Source organism: Neofelis nebulosa, chromosome 7 (assembly GCF_028018385.1).
Source record: "Neofelis nebulosa isolate mNeoNeb1 chromosome 7, mNeoNeb1.pri, whole genome shotgun sequence".
Classification (NCBI taxonomy): Eukaryota; Metazoa; Chordata; class Mammalia; order Carnivora; family Felidae; genus Neofelis; species Neofelis nebulosa.
The window spans coordinates 87,793,527-87,819,164 of NC_080788.1; the positions used below are offsets into that span (position 1 = coordinate 87,793,527).

The 25,638-nt window shown below is 35.9% G+C and overlaps 1 protein-coding gene across 3 annotated transcripts in view; it reads left to right on the top strand.

The window, feature by feature from the left end:
- TTC6 (tetratricopeptide repeat domain 6) overlaps positions 1–25,638 on the top strand; it is a 209,651-nt gene that overhangs the window by 94,093 nt on the left and 89,920 nt on the right. For all 3 annotated transcript variants that reach the window (XM_058738878.1, XM_058738879.1, XM_058738880.1), the window contains 2 exons: positions 3,413–3,554; positions 19,432–19,536. In XM_058738878.1, coding sequence (XP_058594861.1) covers positions 3,413–3,554; positions 19,432–19,536 — 247 coding nt within the window. The remainder of the gene's footprint in view (positions 1–3,412; positions 3,555–19,431; positions 19,537–25,638) is intronic.

Sequence of the window (25,638 nt, forward strand, 5' to 3'; positions counted from 1 at the left end):
TCCCAGGATATTCTTAGAATCAGGCTGTTTTAGGAAAGATTGTAGTACCTCACTGGTTTTCAGTGTATATCAGAATCATCTGCAGGGCTGGTTAAAACAGATGACTGAGGGGGCGCCTGGGTGGCGCAGTCGGTTAAGCGTCCGACTTCAGCCAGGTCACGATCTCTCGGTCCGTGAGTTCGAGCCCCGCGTCAGGCTCTGGGCTGATGGCTCGGAGCCTGGAGCCTGTTTCCGATTCTGTGTCTCCCTCTCTCTCTGCCCCTCCCCCGTTCATGCTCTGTCTCTCTCTGTCCCAAAAATTAAAAAAAAACAAAAAAAAAAAACGTTGAAAAAAAAATTAAAAAAAACAAACAAACAAAAAAAAACAGATGACTGAGTCCTACCCTGAGATTCTGATTCATTAGGTATAATGGGCAGCCAAGAATTTGCATTTTCTAGCAAGTTTGTATGTGATTTTAATGATGCTGCGTTAGGGAACACACTTTGAGAACCACTGCAATACATCATGCTGACCTGTGATTCTCAGTTCCCTGGGATAGAGTTTGGGACAGGGAACTCACAGAGGCTGTGAGACTTTTCTTGCTGAGCCAAAATACAATATGTATTCAGTATGTACTACATTTGCATCACAGAAGATAGGAAATGAGTAAGAATCAGTTTTCTCTTCAAACCAGTCTATGTCTACTGTGAAAAAAATACATAGAATAAAAAATAGCATATTCTACAATGAAAGATCCGATCAAATGCAGCAGAAAAACTAGGGAAGCAAAGATGAATTTTTACTGGGCAGAGGGGGATTTATAAACGTTTCATGAGGGAGCTGCAGTCTGCAAGCCTTCTTTTCATTATTTTCATAGCCATACTGTATTGTAATCTGGTTTGCCTCTCTTCTCTATTGTCCCTAAGTAATTTCAGCACCTCAGTCACCTTCTACATAGTGAATGTAGGTTGGGCCAGGAGTTAGGGGAGGGCAGTAGGATTGGCAAGTAGATGGTATCCAGACTGTGGAGGACCCTGAATGCAAAGCCTGGGAGCTTGGGTTTATACAGTGTATATAGTCATTAAAGTATTTGGAAAGGGGGTGAATGATGACATCTCTGGCAGGGTATATAGTATGAATTGGAGGAGGGAAGGTCTAGAGGTAAGGGACCAGCAAAGATGATATCGTAGGACTCAGATGAGAGAAAATGCAGTGGACAGGAGAGACACCATGGAAGAAGGAGCAGAACCAGTGATTACTGCTGGGAGTGATGGAGAGATTGGATATGAAGAGATTTTCAATCCGAAATGGTGTTTTCCAAACGGGAGAATGAACTCTAGAAAGGATTAGCTCTTCTCTCTGGATATAAAGAAGGAAGAAGGGAAAGTCTGGAGAAAATTTTCAAAGTAATTGATTACTCTTTGTCCTGTAGGAACACTTGCTAATCTTGGGTAGCCTTTCACTAAGGTCCTCTATACATGTCTACCAACACTATGCACTCCAATGACTTCTTTCATTTTTCTTCCCACCAACCACATTGTCAGCTTCATTAGTGCACATTTGGAATGTGAAAAGACAGTAAGTTGGGAATTACTCTTACTACCTTGGTTTTGGCTTAGAGCTAGATAAAAATACAGCAGTGCCTCAAGGTAGCTTCTTATGTCATGCCTGTCCTTCATGATCTCAGAAATACTTTACTGACTTCGATATATGTAGTCTCTAGGCTCACTTTTGCAGCAAGTAGACTTCACCCTGTTCTTTGTTTTTCCTATACATACCATTCAGGATTCAGTTGACGAAAACAGAAATATTTTTAGCTATTTTAGGCAAAGAGGGAGTTAGTAATGAGAATTTGATGCTTATAAAACCAATGGAAAGATTGGGAAAGTGGGCTGTAGGCAGGGAGGGTTTCCAGAGATGACACACAGCATGCTTAAATGGCTGCCAAGGAAGCTGCTGCTTCTAGCATAGTCAGGAAGGTAGTAAATCTGGAAGCCAGTACTGGCAACATACCACCCTAGCTGTGATTCAGGGATCTGGTGGCTTCTATTGTTACAGCTTTAGACTCTGAAACCACAGTATGTCTGTTTGATATGCTTGCTGCTCACTGCCCCTCCCCCCCAAAAAAGAAAGGCAACCTACAAAAGGACTACTATTAACTGAAACACTGCTACAGTAGAACTCGATGTTGCCATTACTGTTTGCTAACAAAAACATCAGAACCTTCTGCTTTCCAAATTGTATGCTGAGTGCATCTCATTAGTGGATCCTAACTCACATCTAGGACACTGGCTGCAAGAGACTTTTACTTCTTCATCCTCAGTAGTTCAGGAAAGCACATTAGAAGGAGGATAATTGGGTGTTGAGTGGCCGTCTACTATATTCACCATATTGGCAGTTGAACTTTATCTTCTCTTTGAATTCAAATATTTGACTAGTTGGGATAGGAGGCTTTTCTCCATGACTCTACTTTGGCAAGCCCTATTTCCATGAGCCTAACTTTGGGTGGACCTGTTTTTTTTAAGAGCTGGTATGATAGAATATGAAGGTTTCAGCATATTATTAAGTAACTAAAGTGAGTTGGGTGGTTTGTGAACTTTTAGTCTTCACATTTGATGACTCATAAAATGATTGCCTATTCACATAAGGGTATATCAAAAAGTGGAACACTGGCTTCCGTGTGAAATTGATATAGCTATAGTCTGTGCAGGCTCATTTTATACTCCTTTTATAATTCTTTTACAGTAATTATAAAAATTAGTACAAATTAATATCAAATTTAATACAAAATTAATGTATTTTAGAGCAGTTCATAAATTAGTCATTAATGACACATCTTGCCTTCAAATTTTCATTTAGCTTATGTCTTTGGCTTAATTAAGACTTTTGTTTATAATTTTTATATTATAATTTTTTGTGTTATAATTTTTGTTTATATTTTTTGTATAATTTTATATAATTTATATATATATATAGTTTGTAGCCTAGAAAGGAAGATAAATGCCAAAAATTTTTTGTTCATCTTGGCAAGATGTGAGTCAAGAGGAGAAAACTTTAATGTGAGAAGGCAGTTCTTCTTGGGCTGACACTTTACTTCACTCTAAGAAATGAGACCATTTCCTGTGGGCTTTGAGTGGGGAGCAGGTTAGCCATCAGAAGGTAGAGACCTTTTTACCTCTTTTGTAATCAGACTTTTACAGGATGAATTTGTTATTCTAATATAGTAAAACCATCTTGAAGGTTACTATTGAAATGTATGCAGAACCACAGAAAAATTATTTTGAATTATTTCCCATTTCAGACTGTCTGACTTCTGCACAATTTCTGCTTATTACAGATATCAAATGTCGGTGTGTTTATTTCAGCAGAGGTATGAAATGAGTCTCATCAGTGACTTAACAAACCAATGTATTGTTTTTTATCATACTGTAGAATATTGCAAGGAAATCCTGTTGTGGGTGATAATCAAGAATATGTTGCCATCCTTCCAACACCACCAGTGATACTACCTGATTTGGCACAAGGAACTAGACAGCATGCTCAGAAACCACACCTACAACTCTTGGGAGAGGAAGTAAGAGCTTACCTTAATACTTTTCTCTACCTCACAGCTCTTGAACCTTTTGGTTTCAGGACCCTTTTTGTAATCTTAAGAATTTTTGAGGACCTCAATAATTATTTATGTAGATTATATCTATTGATATTTACAGTTGCTGGGAATTGGGGCACCTGGGTGGCTCAGTCGGTTCAGTGTCCAACTTCAGCTCAGGCCATGATCCCACAGTTCATCAGTTCCAGCCCCACATTGGGCTGTCAGTGCAGAGCCCACTTCGGATCCTCTGTGTCCGCCCCCTCCCATGCCCCTCCCTTGCTCGCTCTCTCTCTCTCTCTCAAAAATAAATAAACTTAAAAAACAAACAAACAACAAATGTTGGGAATTAGAACTGAGAAAATGCTAAATGTTTATTTTTTATTTATTAAAAATAACACTAATAGGGCACTTGGGTGGCTCAGTTGGTTAACTGTCTGACTTCGGCTCAGGTCATGATCTCACAATTCATGAGTTTGAGCCCCACGTCAGCTCTGTGCTGACAGCTCAGAGCCTGGAGCTTGCTTCTGATTCTGTGTATTTCTTTCTCTGCTCCTCCCCCACTTGCATTCTGTCTCTCAAAAATGAATAAATATTAAAAAAAATAACACTAATAAAGTAATATGTTAACATAAAATGCATTTTTATGAAAAATAATTATATTTTTGAAAACAAAATTTTAATGAGAAAACTAGGGTTGGCTTACATGTTTTGCAATCTTTGATGTGTAGCTTGCTGGAAGATGGCTGGATTCTCATGACTGCTTCTGCATTCAATTTTGTGGTAGGTTGTTTTGGTTGAAATATATGAGGAAAATTCTGGTCTCACACAGATAGGTAGTTGGAAAATATTACTTTAACATACTTTTAACATAATAATGGATATTTTCCTTTGTTAATATGCCAAAACTTAACAAGTGGTAGTTTCTTGGAAGTTGTTGCAAGATTTATACTTCTGGGGAAGATGGAGAAAAAGTATTTTTACTCTTCCCTATTCTTCCTGCTAAGTACAATTAAAAATGCTGGATGTTACAAACATAAAAGAGTCTTGAAAAGTGGAAAACAGGGGCGCCCGGGGGGTTCAGTCGGTTAAGCATCTGACTTCTGTTCAGGTCATTATCTTATGGTTCATGAGATCGAGCCCCGTGTCAGTGCTGACAGCATGGAGCCTGGAGCCTACTTTGGATTCTGTGTCTCCGTCTCTCTTTACTCCTCCCTCACTTACAGTCTCTCACTCTCTCTCTCTCTCTCTCTCTCTCTCTCAAAAATAAACATTAAAAAAAAAGAAAAATGGAGAACAAAGCACATTAATTAGAAATGTTGGCATGCAAGAAATGACATGGCTGTGAGTTAGTTCCTTGGGTTTTCTTTTTTGCTTCATATATACTAGACTTGGAGTTGAAAAAGCTGTTAATATAGAAGCAAAGATAGGCAAAGGTAAAAAAAGCCTCAACAAAAACCTGCTCTCTTTAGCCGAAGAACCAGGAAAGGGGTAGCCTAGAAAGACAGAAAAGTTTTAGACAGTAACTGCTCTATTCCAGTTAAACACCAAAGGAAAAACAGTGGCCCTACCCCCCACCATCAAAAGCCTATTGGGAAATTGAAACTTAACTCTTGATAAGAGTTAATGAGGCACTCTTCCACCCCTGCCAGGGTCATATCAAAGAAGACTGCATGTGGAGCTGGGACTTTAATCTTAACAGAGTGTTAAAGAGATCCCCCTCCTTGTTGTCAGTTGAAACCACATGGGGATCTTGGACTTCTATCCCCAAGTATCAGTAATGACCACACCTCCCCTTCCCCACTTTGATGGTATCAGAGGAAGCCCAGTGGAGGGTCACCTAAAACAGAAAGGGTAAATAAATAAGATCAAGAGTCAATAACATTTTTCATAGAAATAGAATAAACAGTCCTGAAATATGTATGGAACCACAAAAGATACTGAATGGCCAAAGCAATCTTGAGAAAGAACAAAGCTGGAGACAGCATGCTTCCTGATTTCAAACTATATTATAAAGTTATAGTAATCAAAACAGTATGGTAATGGGGTGCCTGCATGGCTCAGTTGGTTAAACGTTGGACTTCAGCTCAGGTCATGATCTCATGGTTTATGAATTTGAGCCCCATATAGGGCTCTGCACTGACAGTGTGGAGTCTGCTTGTGATTCTCTCTCTCTCCTTCTCCCTCTTTCTCTGTCTCTCCCCTACTCTCTCTCTTTCTCTCTCTCAAAATAATAAATAAAACAAAACAAAAACAAAAAACAATATGGTGTTTCCATAAAAACAGACACATAGATCAATGGAGCAGAATAGAGAGCCTAGAAATAAATCTACACATACATGGTCAATTAATTTATGACAAAGGAGCCAAGAATATACAGTGGGGAAAGGACAATCTCTTCAATAAATGATGTTGAGAAAATTGGACAGCCACATGCAAAAGAATGAAACTGGACCACTATCTTATACCATACACAAAACTTAACTAAAAATGGTTTAATGACTTGAGTGTAAAATCTGAAACCATAAAACTCCTCGAAGAAAATAGGTGGTAAGCTCCTTAACATTGGTCTTGGCAATGATTCTTGGATTTAGCATCAAAAGCAAAGGCACCAGAAGCAAAAGTAAGTAAGTAAGAGTATATCAAACTAAAAAGCTTCTCCAAAGCAAAGGAAACTATCAACAAAATGAAAAGGCAGCTTACAGACTGGGAGAATATATTTGCAAATAATATATATGATAAGGTGTTAATATCCAAAATATATAAAGAACTCATACAACTCAAAGGCAAAAAAACAATCCAATTAAAAAATGAGCAGAGGATCTGAATAAAGATTTTTCCAGAAAAGATACAGATGGCCTACAGTTACATGAAAAGATGCTCAAGATCGCTAATTACCAGGGAAATGCAAATCAAAACCACAATGAAATATCACCTCACACCTTTTAGAGTGGCTGTTATCAAAAGGACAAGAAATAACAAGTGTTGATGAAGATGTGGAGAATAGGGAATTCTTGTACTCTGTTAGTGGGAATGTAAGTAGGTATAGCCACTGTGGAAAACAGGTTCCTTAAAAAATTAAAAATAGGACTACCACATGATCCAACAATCCCACTTCTAGACATTTGTCCAAAGAAAATTAAAACACTAAGTTGAAAAGATACATGCAACCCCCATGTTTCTTGCAACACTATTTATAATAGCCAAAACATGGAAACAATGTAAGTGTCCACTGATGGATGAATGGATAAAGAAAATGTCACACACACACACACACACACACACACACACACAATCACACACACAGGAGTATTCAACCATGAAAAAGAATGAAATCTTGCCATTTGTGACAACGTGGATGGACCTTGAAGGCATTTTGCTAAGTGAAATAAACCATATAGAGAAAGACAAATGATCTTGCTTCTTAGAATCTAACCCCCTGCCAAACTCCTAAAAACCAAGCTCATAGATACAGAGAACAGATTGGTGGTTGCCAGAGGTGAGGGGTGGGGAGGTGGGTGAAATGGGTGAAGGCAATCAAAAGCTACAAATTACTAGTTTTAAAATAAATAAGTCATGGGGATGTAATGTACAGCATGAAGACTATAGTTAATTATACTGTATTGCATATTTGAAAGCTGCTGAGAGAGTAGATCTTAAAAGTTTCTTTTTATAAGAAAAGAAATTCTGTAACTATATATAGTGATGAATGTTAACCTGACTTATTGTGGTGATCATTTTGCAACATATACAAATATTGAATCATTATATTATACACCTGAAAATAATATAATGTTATATGTCAATTATATCTCAATTATAAAAATAAAGAGAAAGGAAATAGAAGTTTTAGGAAAGAAATTGAAAATGAGGGGAGAAACAGAAAACATTTTAGAATTAAAAGCATAATAACTGAAATAAAAAGCATAGTAGATGGGCTCAAAAGTAGAGTGGCAGAGACAGGAATCAGTGAAGTTGAAGATAGAACAATAGAATTTATCCAGTCTGAACAACAAAGAGAAATAAACTGAAAAAAATAGACTTGTGGGAACAGGTCCCTTGACCTGTGGGAATATTACCAAAGATCTAACATTTGTGTTGTTGCAGTCCTGCAAGGAGAAGAAAAAGAAGAGATAGAGGTGGCTGAAAATGTGTAAGAAGAAATGATGGCTGAAAAACTCTGAATTTGGAAAAATACAAACATATTTAGGAACCTGAGCAAACCCCAAGCAGGAAAAATCTAAAGAAATTTGTACTAAGTCACATAATACTCAAACTTATGAGAAGTAATGACATAGAAAAAAACCTTGAAAGAACCAAGAGAGAGACAGTATGTTACCTATAGGAGAAAAACAATTTGAATGGCAGTGGATTTCTCATCAGAAACTATTGAAGTCAGAAATCAGTCCTGTATCTGGAGAAAATATCCTTTGGGAATAAAAGGGAATCAAGACATTTTCAGACAAAAGGAAACAGAGAATTTGTTGCTGGCAGATTTGCCCTAAAAAAATGACTAGAGGAAGTTCTCTAAATAGGAAAAAAATGATGAAAAGAAGAATCTTGGAGTATCTAGAAGGAACAAAAAACATTTAAAGCAAAAATATGAGTAAATGCATTAGTTTCCTTCTCCTTTTGAGTATTCTAAATTATGTTTGTCAGTTGAAACAAAAATTATGTTATTAAATGTATATAGAGGAAATGTTTAAAATAATTATATTATAAATGGGGAATGGTAAGGAGACAAAAAGGGAGGCAAGGTTTCATATTACTCAAACTGGTAAAATGATGACATTTGTAGACTTTGATAAGTTATTTTTACATAATGTGATTCCTAGAACAAAACTAAAAAGCTATAGAAAGAGATACACTCAAAAACACCATAGATAAATAAAAGTGGAATTTAAAACTATATCCAGGCAATAGGAAGGCAGGAAAAAGGAAACAGAAAAACAAAAGATACCAGATAGAGCAAACAAAACAAAAAAAATGAAATGGCAGACTATATCCATAAGTTATATGTAAATTGTCTAAATACACCGATTATGTGACAGAGATTGTAGAGTAGATTAAAAGAACATGACTCAGTATATAGTGTCTACAAGTAACTGACTTCAGTTATGATGATATGGGAAGGTTGAAAGCAAAAGGGTAAAAGTATAGCATGCAAACATAAATCAAAGAAAAGCAGGTTATTAATATTATTATTAATATCATTAATATCAGAAAAAGTAGACTTATAAGCGAAGGAAGTTATCAGACAGAGAGGGGCATTATACTGTGATAAAAGTGCCAACCTACCAGGAAGACATGGCAGTCATAAGAAGTATGTGCACCAAAGAACAGACCTACAAAATATGTGCAGCAAAAACTGAATGAGAAATGGGATATTCCACATTTACAGTTGGAGAGTTCAACATCCCTCTGTAAGTAATTAATAAAACATTTGGAGAGAAAATCTGCAAGGATGTAGAAGAACTCAAAAACTCCATTAACCAATAGAATCTAGTTGAAATTATATATGATTACACCCAACAAAAACAGAATACACATTTTTTTCAAGTTCCCATAGGTCATATACCAAGACAGAGCAAATCCATAATGGAATCAACTTAGAGATCAATAACAAAGATAACAGAAAAATATCCAAATACTTAGAAGCTAAACAATAAAGTTATAAGTAACTGTGGCTTAACAAGAAAGTCTCAACAGATAGAAAACCATATAGAAAATCAATTGAACAGAATTACAATGAACATATAACATATCAGAATGTGTGGCACACAGTTAAAGCACTGCTGAAAGGGAAATTTATAGCACTAAATGCTTACCGTAGAAAAGACAAAGTATCGGGGCGCCTGGGTGGCTGAGTCGGTTAAGCGTCCGACTTTAGCTCAGGTCATGATCTCACAGTCTGCGGGTTCGAGCCCCACATCGGACTCTGTGCTGACAGCTCAGAGCCTAGAGCCTGCTTCCGATTCTGTGTCTCCCTCTCTCTCTGCCCCTCCCCTGCTCATGGTCTGTCTCTCTCTGTCGCAAAAATAAATAAAAACATTTTAAAAAGTTAAAAAAAAGAGAAAAGACAAAGTATCAATAAATAATTTTAAAACATTTTTGAGTTTTATTTGTTTATTTTGAGAGGGAGATGGAGAGAAAGCATACATGAGTAGGTGAGGAACAGAGAGAGAGAAGGGGAGAGAGAATCTCAAGCAGGCTCCACATGGTTAGCAGAGAACCTTATGTGGGGCTTGAACCCGGGAACCCCAAGATCATGACCAAGTCAAAACCAAGAGTCATCTGCTCAAGTGACTGAGCTACTCAGGTGCCCCTCAATAAATAATTTAAGCTTCTACCTCAGAAACCTAAAAAAAAGAGGAGCAAAATAAAAAGTAAGCAAAGGGAAGGAATAATCAAGGGCAGAAATCAGTAAAATTGAAAACAGAAAATATAGAGAAAATCAATGCAACAAAATCTAATTCTTTGAAAAGATCAATAAAATTGATCTGTAACAAGACTGACAAGAAAAAAAAGAAAGGACACAAGTTAACCGATATTAGAAATGAAATGCGAGATGTCCCTAAAGATCTTTCAGATGTCAAAAGAATAAGGGAACACTATGAGTGACTCTACACATATAAATTTGACAACTTAGATGAAATGGAGCAGTTCCTCAGAAAACAAAGCTGCCACAGCTCACTCATTATGAAGTAGATAATTTGAATAGCCTTATAACTATTAAGGAAATTGAATTATTAAAAATGTGTTTTTGTTTGAGTATAGTTGACATACAATGTTACATTACTTTCAGGTATATAATATAGTGGTTCAGCTTCTCTAACCTTTATGCTATATGCATAGTGCATATATATGCATAGCTGCAGTGCATCTACCTTCTCTCACCATATAACACTATTCCAATATCATTGACTGTATTCCCTACACTGTATTTTTCATTCCCATGACTTATTCACTCCATAATAAGAAGCTGTATCTCCTAATACACTTCACCCATTTTTGCCCGTTCTCCACCTTCCTTCCCTCTGGCAACAATCAGTTGGTTCTCTATATTTATAGGTCTGATTCTGCTTTTTGTTTATTCATTTCATTTTTTATATTCCACATGTGAGTGAAATCATATGGTATTTGTCTTTCTCGGTCTGACTTATTTCACTTAGAATAATACCCTCTAGGCTCATTCATGTCACAAATGGCACCATCTTATCCTTTTCTATGGCTGTGTAATATTCCAGTGTGTGTGTGTGTGTGTGTGTGTGTGTGTGTGTGTGTGTGTGTGTGTTTACATACTACATCTTCCTTATCCATTCATCTACTGATAGACACTTAGGTTGCTTCCTAAGTAAATAATGCTGCAACAACCATAGGGGTACCACACATCTTTTCAAATTTGTGTTTCATTTTCTTCAGATGAATACCCAGTAGTGGAATTATTGGATCATATGGAATTTCTATTTTTAATTTTTTGAGGAACCTCCGTACAGTTTTCCAGTGGCTGCACCGGTTTACATTTCCACCAAGAGTGCAAAAGGGTTCCTTTCTCTCCACATCCTCATCAACACTTGTTATTTTTTAGTCTTTTTTATTTTAGCCATTCTGACAGGTGTAAGGTGATATCTTGTGATTTTGATTTTCATTTCCACTAATGAGTGGTGATGTTGAGCATCTTTTTATGTATCTGTTGGCCATCTGTATGCCTTCTTTGGAAAAATGCCTACTCAGGTCTTCTGCCCAGTTTTTTGAAGTATTTTTTAAAGTTTATTTATTTTGAGAGAGAGAGAGTGCACAAGTGCGCACAAGTGAGGGAGGGGCAGAGAGAGAAGGAGACAGAGAATCTTAAGTAGGTTCCATGCTGTCAGTGCAGACCCTTATGTGGGGCTTGAATTCATGAACAGTGAGATCATGACCTGAGCCGAGATAATGATTCGGTCGCTTAATGGACTGAGCCACCGAGGTGTGTCTTCTGCCCAACTTTTTTTAATTAGATTTTGTGTGTGTGTGTGTTGAATTGTATAAGTTCTTTATATGTTTTGGTATTAGCCCCTTATCAAATATATAGTTTGCAAATATTTTCTCCCATTCAGTAGGCTGCCTTTTCATTTTGTTGATGGTTTCCTTTGCTAAGCAAAAGCTTTTTATTTTGATGTAGTCCTAATAATTTATTTTGCTTTAATTTCCCTTGTCTTAGGAGACATATCTAGGAAAATGTTACTGTAGGGCTTACATTTAGATCTTTTTCCATTTTGAGTTTATTTTTGTGTATGGTGTTAGAAAGTGGTCCAGTTTTCCCCAGCATCGTTTATTGAAGAGACTTTCCTCCATTGTACATTCCTGCTTCCTTTGCCATAGATTAATTGGCTATGTATGTGTGGGTTTATTTCTGGGCTCTCTATTCTGTTCTATTGAGCCATGTGTCATACTGTTTTGAGTACTCCAGCTTTGTAGTATGTTTTGAAATCAGGAATTGTGACAACTTCAGCTTTGTTCTTTTTTCTCAAGATTGCTTTGGCTATTCAGGCTCTTTACTGGTTTCATACAAATTTTAGTATTATTTGTTCAAGTTCTGTGAAAAATGCTGTTGGTATTTTGGTAGGGATTGTACTGAATTATTGCTTTGGGGAATATGGACATTTTAACGATATTAATTCTTCCAATCCATGAGCATGAAATATCTTTTTGTTTGTGTCATCTTCAATATCTTTAATCAGTGTTTTATAGTTTTCAGACTATGTATCTTTCACCTCCTTGGTTAAGTTTATTCCTAGGTAAGTATTTTATTATTTTTGATACAATCGTAAATGAAATTATTTTCTTAATATCTCTTTCTGCTACTTTGTTATTAGTGTATAGAAACTCAACCAATTTCTGGGTGTTAATTTTGTATCATGCAACTTTACTGAATCCATTTATTCTAGTAGTTTTTTGGTGGAGTCTTTATGGAGGAAATTGAATTCTTAATTTAAAAAAATCTCCTCTCAACCCTCTGGAAAACATTTCAGCAGTCTTTTTTTCTTTTTTTTAACATGCAACTACCAGTCAGCAATAAAAAGGAATGAACTCTTGATGTATGCAACTATGAGGATGAATCTTCAGAGAATTTTGCTAAAAAAAGCATTTTTAAAAGATTACATACCTTATGGTTTCCTTACATAACATTCTTGAAGTGACAAAATTATAGGAATGGAAGACAGATTAGTGGTATCTAGGGTTTAAGCATGGGGGGTGGGATGAGTGTGTCTATAAAAGGACAACATGAGGGATCCTGTGGTAATGAAAATGTTCTGTATTTTGACTGTATTAATGTTAATATTTGTGATATTGTACTATAGTCTTGCAAGATGTTACCTTTGAGGGAAACTAATATAGACGGGATCTCTCATTATTTAATATTTCTTAAAACTGCATGTGAATCTATAATTATCTCAAAAATAAAGAAGTTCAATAAAAAATTGTGATTGTTAGACCACAACAAAGCAATTAAACTTAGTTATTAATATTGAATGATAATTTGTGTAGCTGAAAGAAAATGTATTAAATGATAATTCCTACAGCTAAAAATTTTTGTTGCAAATGAAAGCAGAAACCATATCAATGACTTTTTCATACCTTGATACCTTAAAATCTATTGGTTTTTTGTACTTGCAATGTATTTTTTTTACCCATTTGTTATTTTGTAACATTGTACCTTGGTTATTTGGAAAATATTGTTCATCAAGTTATGTAGATCTTCAAAAGTTGATAAATTTCACTATAATATCAAAATACCGTATTTTTAATATTATCAGAAAAAGGTTTTAGCATTGTGTTAGAAGGTGGAGGAGGGACAGCAAAGTATCCTCCAGACTGAGAAGGCACTTTATGACTGAAAAAGGAAGCAAACCACTCCATACCATTTCTAGTTTTATTCAGGGTAACTTACTGACAAGGGGGATTGGGCAGACAAACTACTCAGGTACTATGCAGCTATTCTCTGTCCTATCTGGACCCTAATCTTTAGCTTTTATAGAGTGAGGGGCATTTTGGTGAGGTTAAAAGGTAGTTATCAAAAGAGGTGGCATCTGTGCACCAGTCAGCTCTACTAGTTACCAAAAGCGGAGCCTTCTGTGAACCACTTTAAGGAAGATCAGAATGAGCCCTCCCACATTCCTGTCAGTGTATACATCAACCTCCATGGGGTCTGCCATGTGACACTGAGGGAGGTCATTGCACGGGCATGGACAAGGTGGAGGGCCAAAGATGGAGTCGGTGTGGTCAGCCGTCTTCTACATTGGGAACCTGACAGGCTCATGGTGAGGGGCACACATTTTCCAAAATTCTAATTTTGGCTAAATGCTTAAATTGTTTCATTGGCACAGACACTATAAATGGTTTTATTTGAAATGACAGGATTTCTTCATTTAGTTTCAAGAAAATGCTTGCCACATATCGAAGTCTGAATGACCAGTTTGATGTGTGTCTTGTCAAAGTGAAAATGGTGGCAGGTTCATTTCACAACTCTAACAATAGCACGTGTTTTTCCTCAAATCCACCATTCTGCGGCCACCGAAACACTTTATGTGTAATTCTCGTTTAGTCACATTGATGTTTGCTTACAAAATAAAGATGTGTTCTTAACAATTTTTCCTGCCTTCTGGTGTGCATTTTTAAGGTGCTGCTGCCTTGATTAATGGTAAGGTGCCATCAGTTTTACTCAATGTTTTTTTGTTTGTTTGTTTTGCACCATCAGTGCAAATTTCAACACAGAGAAAAAGGCAAGTAGCCTCTTAATATTATTGAGGAAATAGTTTTCAGGTGTGGAAAGGTATTGACAAGGTCTTGAAAAGACCCTCAAAAAGATCTTGAGCTCTTCGGAGTCTCAGACCACATTTTGAAAAGTCTTGTTCATCCTTATGTTTCACTTCTCTGAAGCTTGACTCATCCCTGGGAACTAATTTGCATGTCTCTCTCCCTTAGTGAACAGAATACTCTGACCTTGGCTCTTCAGTGTGAACAGGAGTTATTGTATGGGGTTGTAATATACATAGTAACCACAGGGGCTGTGCAGGTGCTATTACACTAAATCAGCCTGGGTGCTTAATAGTAATTTACTTTGCTGTGCAATCCCTATCTTCCTGTTGAGTACTAGCAGCCACCAACCCTGTCATTTCTAACTATTTTCCTAGTTCTTCTCTCAGAAAGTTCTGAGCATTGCAGGGGAAATCAGTTTACCATGATGAGTGTTTCTTTACCAGTTTAATTTGATAAATTCTCTCCTGAAGGTACACCTGTGCTTTTCCTTAATAACAAAGTGCTGTTGCTTGGTGATGGATTTTCCTCTCTTCCCTCTTTGAGTGTCATATCTTGCTTATGTCTAGGGGAATAATTTTATTCTGGACGCTTAAGCTGCTGGAAGTCTATCTACTACACAGAAGGAGTTATGGTATTGTATGTATCCTATCATTTGAATGCCTGAAATCTTCTTAATTTCTAGTTGATCTTTGGTAGAAGAGTTGTCAGATGATTTTGGAAGATTTTATTCATCTTTTAGCAAGGACTTCCTGGTTGTAGGTCTGTACAGCATAAAGTGACATAATGTGCCCAGCAAAACAGAGGATGAGTGAGATAGAAACTTAATTTTGAATTCCTATGGTGGACAAATTAACCTGGCACCTGCAAAATCTGCTTTTCTCTACTCAGTTGGTATAAGAAATGCAATCAAGTATATGTAGTAGTTGAAGTATATCTGACTGGAAATAAAGTGGTCAAGACTCAGTGTCACCTTATAATTGTGGATCTTTATGTACTGTGTTTGGGTCTTTATATATTATTCTAAAAGGTCTGTGTAACACCCACCCTCTAGGAGATGTCACTATTAAGGTTTCATAGTCAATGCTGCAGTGATGCTTGCAAGTTAATGCTCTAACATTGTTTGAGGTCATTTTTCTGGTGAAAAATCTTCTTTGGGAAAATGAATAGTCCAATTAAGTATTATTAAAAGTCAATGGAAACATTAAAGAAAACATAATCGCCAATAATACCATGCATTCAAACAGCTATTATTTTTAAAAATCTTACCACATTTTCTTCAAGGTTTTGTCACGAATGTCTGATTAATTTTTATGCCTCCAACTATTTTTTGAGATAAATTTTTTGTTTGATTTAATATTTAATTACTTATTTATAATAAACTTTATTTTGTAGAATTGTTTCAGAGTACAGAAAAATTGCAAAGACGGTATGGAGGTTTCCCACATATTACACATCCTGTTTCTCCCATTATTAATACGATAATAGTGGGTTAATAGTGGCCCCAAAGAAATATGTCCAAAGCCTAACCCACAATACCTGTGAATGTGACCTTATTTGGAAATAGGATCTTTGCAAATATAATTCAGAATCTTGGGGTGAATTCTGGATTTAGGGTGGGCCCTAAATCCAATAGGACAGGGTCGTTATAAGAGGAAAATGCCTTTGACCACACAGACACACAGGAAGGCCATTTGACGGTAGAGGTAGAGATTGGAAGGATGCATCTGCAAACTAAGAAATGCCCGGGACTGATGGCAACCACCAGAAGTTCGGAAGAGGCAAGGAAGGATTCTTCCCGAGAGCCTTCCAAGGGAGCCTGGAAAATACCCACACCTTGATTTTGGACTTCTAGTCTCCAGAGCAGTGAGAGAACACATTTCTGTTACTTTAAACCACCAGTGGTAATTTGTTATGGCAGTGTCAGCAAACTAATACAGCTTACAGTTCCATGAACTAGTATTTATACATTGTTATTAACTAAGGCCCGTATTTTATTCAGACTTCTTTAGTTTTTATGTAATGTTAATTTTCTGTTCCAGGATCCCATCCAGGATACCTCAATATATTTAGTTGTCATATTTGTTAGTTTGCTCTTGGCTGTGACAGTTTCTAAGATTTTGGGGGAGTAGTAGTCAGGTATTTTGTAGAATGTCCCCCCATTGGGATTTGCCTGGTATGATTTTGGAAGGAAGACAACCAAGGGAAAGCACCATTTTGATTACATCATATCAAAGGTGCATATTATCAACATGTGTTATGACTGTTGATGTTAGTCTTAATCATCTGAGGTAGTGTTTGTCAAGTTTCTTCATTGTATAGTTTTTTTCCCCCATTTTCATACCATACTCTTTGGGAGGAAGTCACTTATGTTCAGCTCACACTTTATGAATGTGGAGTTGTGCTCTATCTCCTGGAGGCCAGAGTATAATAAAAAAATTAATTTGTATTTGTGCAGATTTGTCTTTTCTTCTCATTTATTTATTTATTCATTCAATTATTTATATAGTATGAGTCATGGATATTTATGTTGCACTTTGAGTTATACTCCAATACTACTTTATTATTATTATTAATATTAATATTTTGCTAAAACATTTTGAGCATTGGTTATTGAGAGTTCCTTCAGTTGGCTCCTATGTCCCTTCAACACCATCCCCCATTACTGTGGGATTTTTTTATAACACTTAAAAACATTTGTTTTTAGTGTTTATTTTTTTTTGACAGAGAGAGAGACACACAGCATGAACGGGAGAGGGGCAGAGGGAGAGGGAGACACAGAATCTGAAGCAGGCCCCAGGCTCTGAGCTGTCAGCACAGAGTCTGACATGGGGCTCAAACTCACAGACCGCGAGATCATGACCTGAGCTCAAGTCGGACGCTCAACCAACTGAGCCACCCAAAAGCCCCAACACTTTTTAAAAAGGCTCATCTTATATATTTCCTGTCCCAGACCACAGAATCAGGCATTGATTTTTTTTTTAATGTTTATTTATTTATCTTTGAGAGAGAGAGAAAGTGAGAAAAAAAGCAAGAAAGCACAAGAGAGGGAGAGGCAGAGAAAGAGGGAAAGAGAGAATCCCAAACAGGCTTGATGCTATCTGTGCAGAGCCCAGTGTAGGCCTCAATCTCACAAACTGCGATATCATGACCTGAGCCAAAATCAAGTGTCAGATGCTTAACCAGTTAAGCCAGCCAGGCACCCCAAGCAACAGCCATTTCAACAAGAAGCCCCAATTCCCTTTATTGCAGAACGTAATTAGAAACCAACAGCTAGACATCAGGTGTGCTTTTTGCTACTGGGGCATTATTGCTTCCAGGCCTTCTTAGCTGACACAGTAAGGAAATATGTACTAACTCCTATAAATACGTCTATATGTAACCTGTGTCTAAATTAAGCTAAACATGGGGTCCTACTGATGTCTCCAACTTGAATCTATTACGTGATCATTCTAACCTCCTCCCTTGCTTTTCTTTAAACTCCCAACCAACAGTGACAACCCTGGCTGCTACCATCTTCCATCTATTCACTTAACTGTTCAACTTCAGTGTAGACATATTAGAATTATTATCCCATATTCCTGGCGGATACAACTTCATCAACTAAAGTAGTGTTATATACAATTTATTTTGTCTTTATTTTTATAAACTATACTCATTTCCAAAGTTACTAAGGTCAGCAACTTTTTTCCCAACCCCCTTCATGAGGTTGTTTCATACATTTATAATACAGTTAGATTGTTTTTTTGTTATATTCTGCATTCCATCCTGGGATTCCCCTTGATTTCCTAAATTATTTTTTTCTTTTCTTTCTTTTTTTTTTCTTTCCTTTTCCTTTTTCCTTTCCTTTCCTTTCCTTTCCTTTCCTCTTTTCTTACCTTTTCTTTTTTTTGAGAGAGAGAGAGAGAGAGAGAGAGAGAGAGAGAGAGAGAGAGAGAGAGAGAATCCTAAGCAGGTTCTACACTTAGCACAAAGCCCAAATTGGGGCTCAGTCCCATGAACCGTGAGATCATGACCTGAGCTGAAATCAAGAGTCAGGTGCTTAGTTGACTGAGCCACCCATGCTCCCCCCTAAATAATTTTTTTAAAATTTCTGTACACAAAGGTTCACTGTTTGTGCTCTAAAGTCTAGTGGGTTTTGACAAATGCATCATGTTATATAGCCACATTTCCAGTATCATGCAGGATAGTTTCACCTCCCTAAAAATTCACCTATGCCTGATTCAGTTTTATTTTGAAAAAGTTTGAATAAACAAACAAATATAGAAACCAAACTAACATACAACTGGTGACACTTTATCAAGAATTTGTTTTAACTTTTTATCATACTTGTTTCAGATTTTTTTAAATAAAAGAAATTAAAAAAATAATAAGTCATTTTGCACTTCTTTCTAATTTCATTTCTCTTCCTCCTAACCCAACAGCAGTTACTGTTATAATTGCAGTCTTTCTAGTTCATGATTTTATACTTTATTAGATATATATGTGACACTAAATAATAAATACTATAGTTATGTGTGGTCTAGAGACTTTTACGTAAATGACACTTTCTAAAAGATGCTTATTTTGCTGTCAATACTGTGCTCCTAAGATCCATCTGTGGTTTATAATTTTTGGGCTTGAATGGCCTTATAGTGTTAGTTATGTGAATATGCCATATTTTATTAATTTGTTTTTCTATTAATGGACATTTAGATTGGGTTTTCTTTTTTGCTATTTTGTATGCTGCATGAACATCCCTGTACATGTCTCTTCATGCACATGGGTAAGAATTTTCTTAGAGTATACAGTGGGAAGTATACATTTTTTATTTTACTAGAAATGGCTGGTTTGTCTCCATTGTGGTTCTGCTAGTTTCCCCACATCGTTGACATTTGTTGGAATTGCCAACTCTACATTTCTGCTAATCTGGTGGGTGTGAAAAGTTGCCTTTCCAGATGTTCAGTGGTTATGGAACCAGTCAACTCACTATCTGGGCAACTAGGAACACATTTGACAGAAGTTTGGGTCTTTACACTAGAGATCATTTGCTGGTTTTTAATAACCTTTCATTTTATTTCCAAAGGTGTCTGCTTATCCAGGATGTACGAAGTTGTTTTGGAATCCAACCTCACCCAAATTCTCTGTTCCAGTATCTGTTATGAAGGAAATTCTATATCCAAAATATGAGGTAACACACTGAATGACTTTTCTCTCTTTTTTTTGGTTGTTTAATAATTAAATTGTATAATTGATTATGACATTAAATTTTACTGGACAGTTGCTATGTAAATTGTCAGACAACTGTTGCCATAATTAAGACTGATTGGATGGTCTTATAGTGTTGTACTTATCCATGTCACTCTAGCCAGTCGATAAGATTATTCTGCTTTTTTTTAAATGTTTATTTATTTTTGAGAGAGTACAGGCTGGGGAGGGACAGAGAGAGAGGGAGACAGAAGACCTGAAGCTGGTTCTGTGCTGACAGCAGACAGTGCAATGCAGGGCTCAAACTCTCAAACGGTGAGATGACCTGAGCTGAAGTCAGAGGCTTAACTGACTGAGCCACCCAGGAGTCCCTGTTTTGTTTTCTTTTTGAATAAATATTTTATTCGACCAAGTTTCCAAGATATAGAACTACTTGGGTTGTTTAAAAGATCTTCATGTCATTTTCACTTACTTTTTAAAGTGTACTTTTAGTTAATTTAATATCACCCAATACAGTTCTGACTCTTCTCTTCTTCCCTTAAAGAGTGTTTGTTTGCTCTCACATTATGTTATACTGATTATTTTAAAAATTAGAAAGGTCAAGAGAAGAAAGCCCAATGCAACTATTATTCTTCTCCCTCAAGACAATTACTACCTGTTTTTTGGTCCATTTTCTTTCATTCTCAAAAATCCTTCATCTTCCTTCTTTTCTTCTACTTTTCTCCCCTTTTCTCCTTTCTTTTTATTTTTTTCCTTTTAAAACAATTCTGTGATTAACATTATTGTGCTTAAATTTTTAATAGTACTTAGGATTATTTTATTTGCATGGTATTTGGGGCAGCTTACTAAAACTCAGATTATGATAAAACAAAAAATTGAAGAAATCATAGGGAGAGCATAAGAAGGGTATATTACCCTTCTTGTGTAATAGAGGTAAAATTAAATAAAAAATTCTGTCCACATATGATGTTGCATGAAATAGAATAATCAGTTTACCACTTAGCTTCCCTGCAACCAAGACAGGGATGGAATCACATTCATATTAGATCTATTCTGAATGTTAATATTGAAACATCTTTACATGTTTTAGATTACTTGGTTAAGGTGTATTATGCCTAAATATTATGTTGAATTCTGTAAGGCAATACTTTATTTTTAATGTATACTCATGGTGAAATATGTATGGAATGTCTTTTTTTCTTTGTTGCATTCTCCTATCAGGTTTATTCTTGCTTCATGAAGTTAATTGGGTAGGATTTCATTTTTTTTTTAAATATTCTGAAACTGATGTAGCATAAAATAATCTAGAAAATTTGGAAGAACTCAGTGGAAACATCTGAACCATTTGAGAAAGTAATTGTTTGACAATTAGAATTTTTTTCTTTTCTATAATATTACACTGTATATTAACTAACTGGAATTTAAATAAAAACTTAAAAAAAAAAAAGAAAATCCTATTATTATCTCATTGAAACTACACTGAATATGATATGCTTTCAAGTAACACCTTCCTTAATTAAGATGGAAGTGTTTACAAACATGTATAAAAGAATATTAGAATAAATGTGTGTGTGCTTAAGTCATTGAAAACAGAGAAGTTTTTCTTTTCTAATTTTTGGGTTGTTCACTTTTTTTAATTCATTTTAATTTATTTTTTATTTTAATTCCAGTATAGTTAACACACAGGGTTTTATTAGTTTCAAGTGTAAAATATAGTGATTCAAAATTCTGTACATTACCCAGTGCTCATTATGATAAGTGTACTCTTTAATCCCCATCACCTATTTCACCCATCCCCCCACGTACCTCCCCTCTGGTAACCATCAGTTTGTTTTCTATAGCTAAGAGTCTGTTTCTTGGTTTCTCTCTCTCTTTTTCCCTTTGTTTGTTTTATTTCTTAAATTGTACATATGAGTGGAAGAACATGGTATTTGTCTTTCTTTGACTGACTTATTTCACTTAGCATTATGCTCTGTAGCTCCATTCTTGTTGCAAGTGGCGAGATTTTGTTCTTTTTTATGGCTGTGTAATATTCCATTGTATATATATACCACCTCTTCTTTATCCATCCGTCAATGGGCACTTGGGCTTTTTCTGTAAATTGGCTATTGTAGATAATCCTGCACTAAACATAGAGGTTCATATATTTTTCTGAATTAGTGTTTTCATATTCTTAAGTCCAGTAGTGGAATTACTGGATCATATTGTAATTCTGTTTTCAATTTTTCAAAAGTAATGTCTACACCCACTGGGGGCTCAAACTCACTATGCCAAGATCAAGCATTTTCTGCTATACCAACTGAGCCAGCCAGGCATGCCTCTCTTTTTAGTTTTTTGAGAAACCTCCATACTGTTTTCCATAGTGACTGCACCAGTTTGCATACACTCCAATAGTGCACAAGGGTTCCTTGTTCTTGGGTTGTTCAATGATAAGTATTTTTTCTTGAGTCATTTCGTTCTTACAGAAAGCCATCTGATTGAGATGTATAAATTACATGTGGCATATGAATATGCTGTCTCTTCAGGGTTAATCTTTATTTCTTTTTTTTTAAATGTTTATTTATTTTGAGAGACACAAGGAGAGAGGGAGCAGAGAGGGGGAAGAGACAGAGAATCCCAAGAAGGCTTCACACCCAGCACAGAGCTTATGGCTGTGAGATCATAACCTGAGCCCAAATCAAGTAGGACGCTTAACCGTTTCTTTCTTTCTTTTTTTTTTAATTTTTTAAATGTTTATTTATTTTTGACAGAGAGAGAGAGACAGAGCATGAGCAGGAGAGGGGCAGAGAGAGAAGGAGACACAGAATCTGAAGCAGGCTCCAGGCTCTGAGCTGTCAGCGCAGAGCCCAATGTGGGGCTCGAACTCACAGACCGTGAGATCATGACCTGAGCCGAAGTCGGTTGCTCAACCGACTGAGCCACCCAGGCACCCCTATGCTTAACCATTTCTAATGGTTAATCTTTATTTCTAATGTTGCATCACTTTCTTTCCCATTCCTAATCATATTTTTGAGAATTTTTTCTTTCTAAAAAATATATATATATATATATATTTTTTAATTTTTAACATTTATTTATTTTTGAGATAGAGAGAGACAGAGCATGAACGGGGGAGGGTCAGAGAGAGAGGGAGACACAGAATCTGAAACGGGCTCCAGGCTCTGAGCAGTCAGCACAGAGCCCGATGCGGGGCTCGAACTCACATACCGCGAGATCGTGACCTGAGCCGAAGTCGGACGCTTAACCAACTGAGCCACCCAGGCGCCCCTCTAAAAAATATTTTTAAAATGAGTTTATCTTTTCTCACTTGTTTTCAATTACAAATGCTTTAGTCTCTACTTCTCAAATTACTATACTCACACCAGTATCAAATCATACCTTTAATTTTTTTTTTTTAGCAAGGTTTACAGTATAGGATCCCCTAGCTGTTAGATTTTTCTGGCCTGTAAGTCAGAAAAATAAGTTTAACCTATCACCTTTGACTGAAAACACTTCCAGATTAATTCAATTTTTGCCGCTCTGAATTTTTATATTCAGAAGTATATTCTTCATATACTTCTATTTTTGAAAATTTTTTGGTTGTTGGCTTCCTGCTTTCTATAGAAGGTTGACATTTCTATTTGGGCATTTTTCTAATTTCTTGTGTTGATTTACAATTGAATGAATGTCTTTATCTTTCTTCTTTTTAAGTAATATAAGTACTTCATGAATTTTCTTCTATGTAAGATTTTGATCTTATTTCATAAATTTTTATTTATAGTGTGTTCATTTATTTTCTAAATAATTTGTATTTCCATTTTCATTATGTTTTTGATACATGATTTATGTGGGAAAGTGTTTTTAGAACTGTTCTGACTTGGCATTATTTTAATTTTATTCTTTATCCTTATTAATAAAATATATTCTTTAGAATATCAGTGTCTTGGAATTTATTGGTATTTGCTTGGTGGTATCCTACATATCCCAATATTGTCTATTAATTCAATGGTATTCTAAGTTGTGACCATTTTGTGGCAGCACTAAGCAGAGCACAGGCTTTCCAATCCATCTTGGATTTGAATCCCACTCACTTGCTGGATAATCTTTAGTTTCCACAAGTCTTGTTTTTGTTTTTTTTGTTTTTTTGGGTTTTTTTCTTTTTTTTTGTATGTAAAGTGGGTGTTCTGAGAATTTAATGAGAGGTTGTAGCATATTGCCTAATGAAAAGTCAGTGCTCAGTTAACAATAGATATAGCTGTTATATTGTTATATTAGTCCATTCTTCTGTGGCATATTTCTTTTACTTGATTTAAAAAACACTCTTGAGGATTTTTTAGTGCAGTTGTTTTAATCTATTTCTTCATGTGTTACCAGTAGTTTTTATTTACTTTTTGCAGTTAGAAGCTGTTTTATCTTTATTATGAATTTAGCAATGTTTTACCTTTCTTATGAATTCTGTCTCATCAATTTTAAATGGTCTACTTTGGCTTTTTTAATGCTGGAATTCTACTGTAATATGGCCATCCCTGTGTTCTTTTCTGTTTGTATTCAGGAGTATTTTCATTTTAATCCTTGTTTTTTTAAATTTTTAAAAATTTTTGCTTTGTTTCAGACGAACCACGTAAGTAGCATATGGTTAATTCAGTCTTACTGGTATTATTATTGTTGTTATTCTGTGGTTTCTGTCTTTTAAAAATCTTCTATCTTGTTTTTTTTTTGTTAAACCACCATTGTTTCCTTTAGCAATATTATTGTTTTTTGCTGTTCTGAGTAACAAAGCCAATTAAAATTATTTAAGAACTTGCACGATAGTGGGTGAATAATTTCGTGCAGAAAAAAGTCAAATGATACAGCTGTGTATGGCAAAAATGTCACTCCCCACCTTGAATGCTGTTCTTTCCTGGATCTCTTCTCTTTGAAGTTAACAATTATAAACTACATTGTGTGTATCCTTTCAAACACGTTCATTTTCATTTATGTAATGCAAATATATGCAAATTAATGTTTTTCCGTGTGTGGAATCACATAATCTATATTCTTCATCTTGATTATTTTGCTTAAAACATGCTTCTGTTGATTCTCATTTATTGAGTATTTACTATGAGCCAGACACTGTGCCAGGCACCTCTCCTGTATTATTTCATTTGACCTTCCTATGAACCCAAAGAGAAAGGTACTAATTATGTCTTCATTCAAAAAAATATCCCTCCTTTCCCATTTGTTCCCTTACCCTTTTCCTTACCTCTTTCTGGTGCTGATAGCTACTAACCCAGTTTAGAAGGGCATATTAATTATCCATTGCTGCAGATCAAATTATCCCAAAATGTAGCAGCTTAAAACGACAAACTATTACTATCTCACACAGTTTCTGAGGGTCTGGAATCCACTGTTTCTGGCCTAACTGGAAGGTTCTGGCTCAAGATCTGTCATGTTGTTTGAGTGAGGATCTCAGCTGAGGCTGCATCAAAAAAACAAAAGCAAAAACAAAAACAAAACACAAAAACCAAAAACCAAAACAAAGACAACCCCTTCCCTACAAACCACACTTGCACATATATCTTTGTAAATTTTTCTATTTGGAATTCCCGGTCAAAGTATATGTATAATTTAAATCTTGGAAGATTGATGTGTATATTTGCATTTCCTTAAGTGTAGTCTGAACTTTTAATTTATTTCAGAAGATAATATTTTTGGGGGAAATATGTGATGAGCTAAAACAAGAAAGTTCATAACATAAAGGATACAAAAGATTGCCTTAATGTAAAATATTGGTAAATATTAATTTGCAAAAATAGGCATGGCATCCATGAAAATGTGATGCTTACATCTCCTTCAAGAGAATCCATTGACATAAGCATACATGACCACCAGCCTCCAGCTGCTGTCCTGTAGATCTATCAGGGCATTTGCACCAAGGCCATTTTTCCTGTGGGCTACTCCTAGCCAGTGGCTGAACACAAGGGGTTTGCTAGTGTTGACCCCATTCCTGCTTGCTGGAGGGTTGTTTTCACAGGAAGCGTTGGCTCCAGAACTTTCCATCTGCCTGGCTCAGAACTGCTCTGTGATCTGAGGCTCTTGCTACTCACTCCTTCCTCTCTCTTCCTCT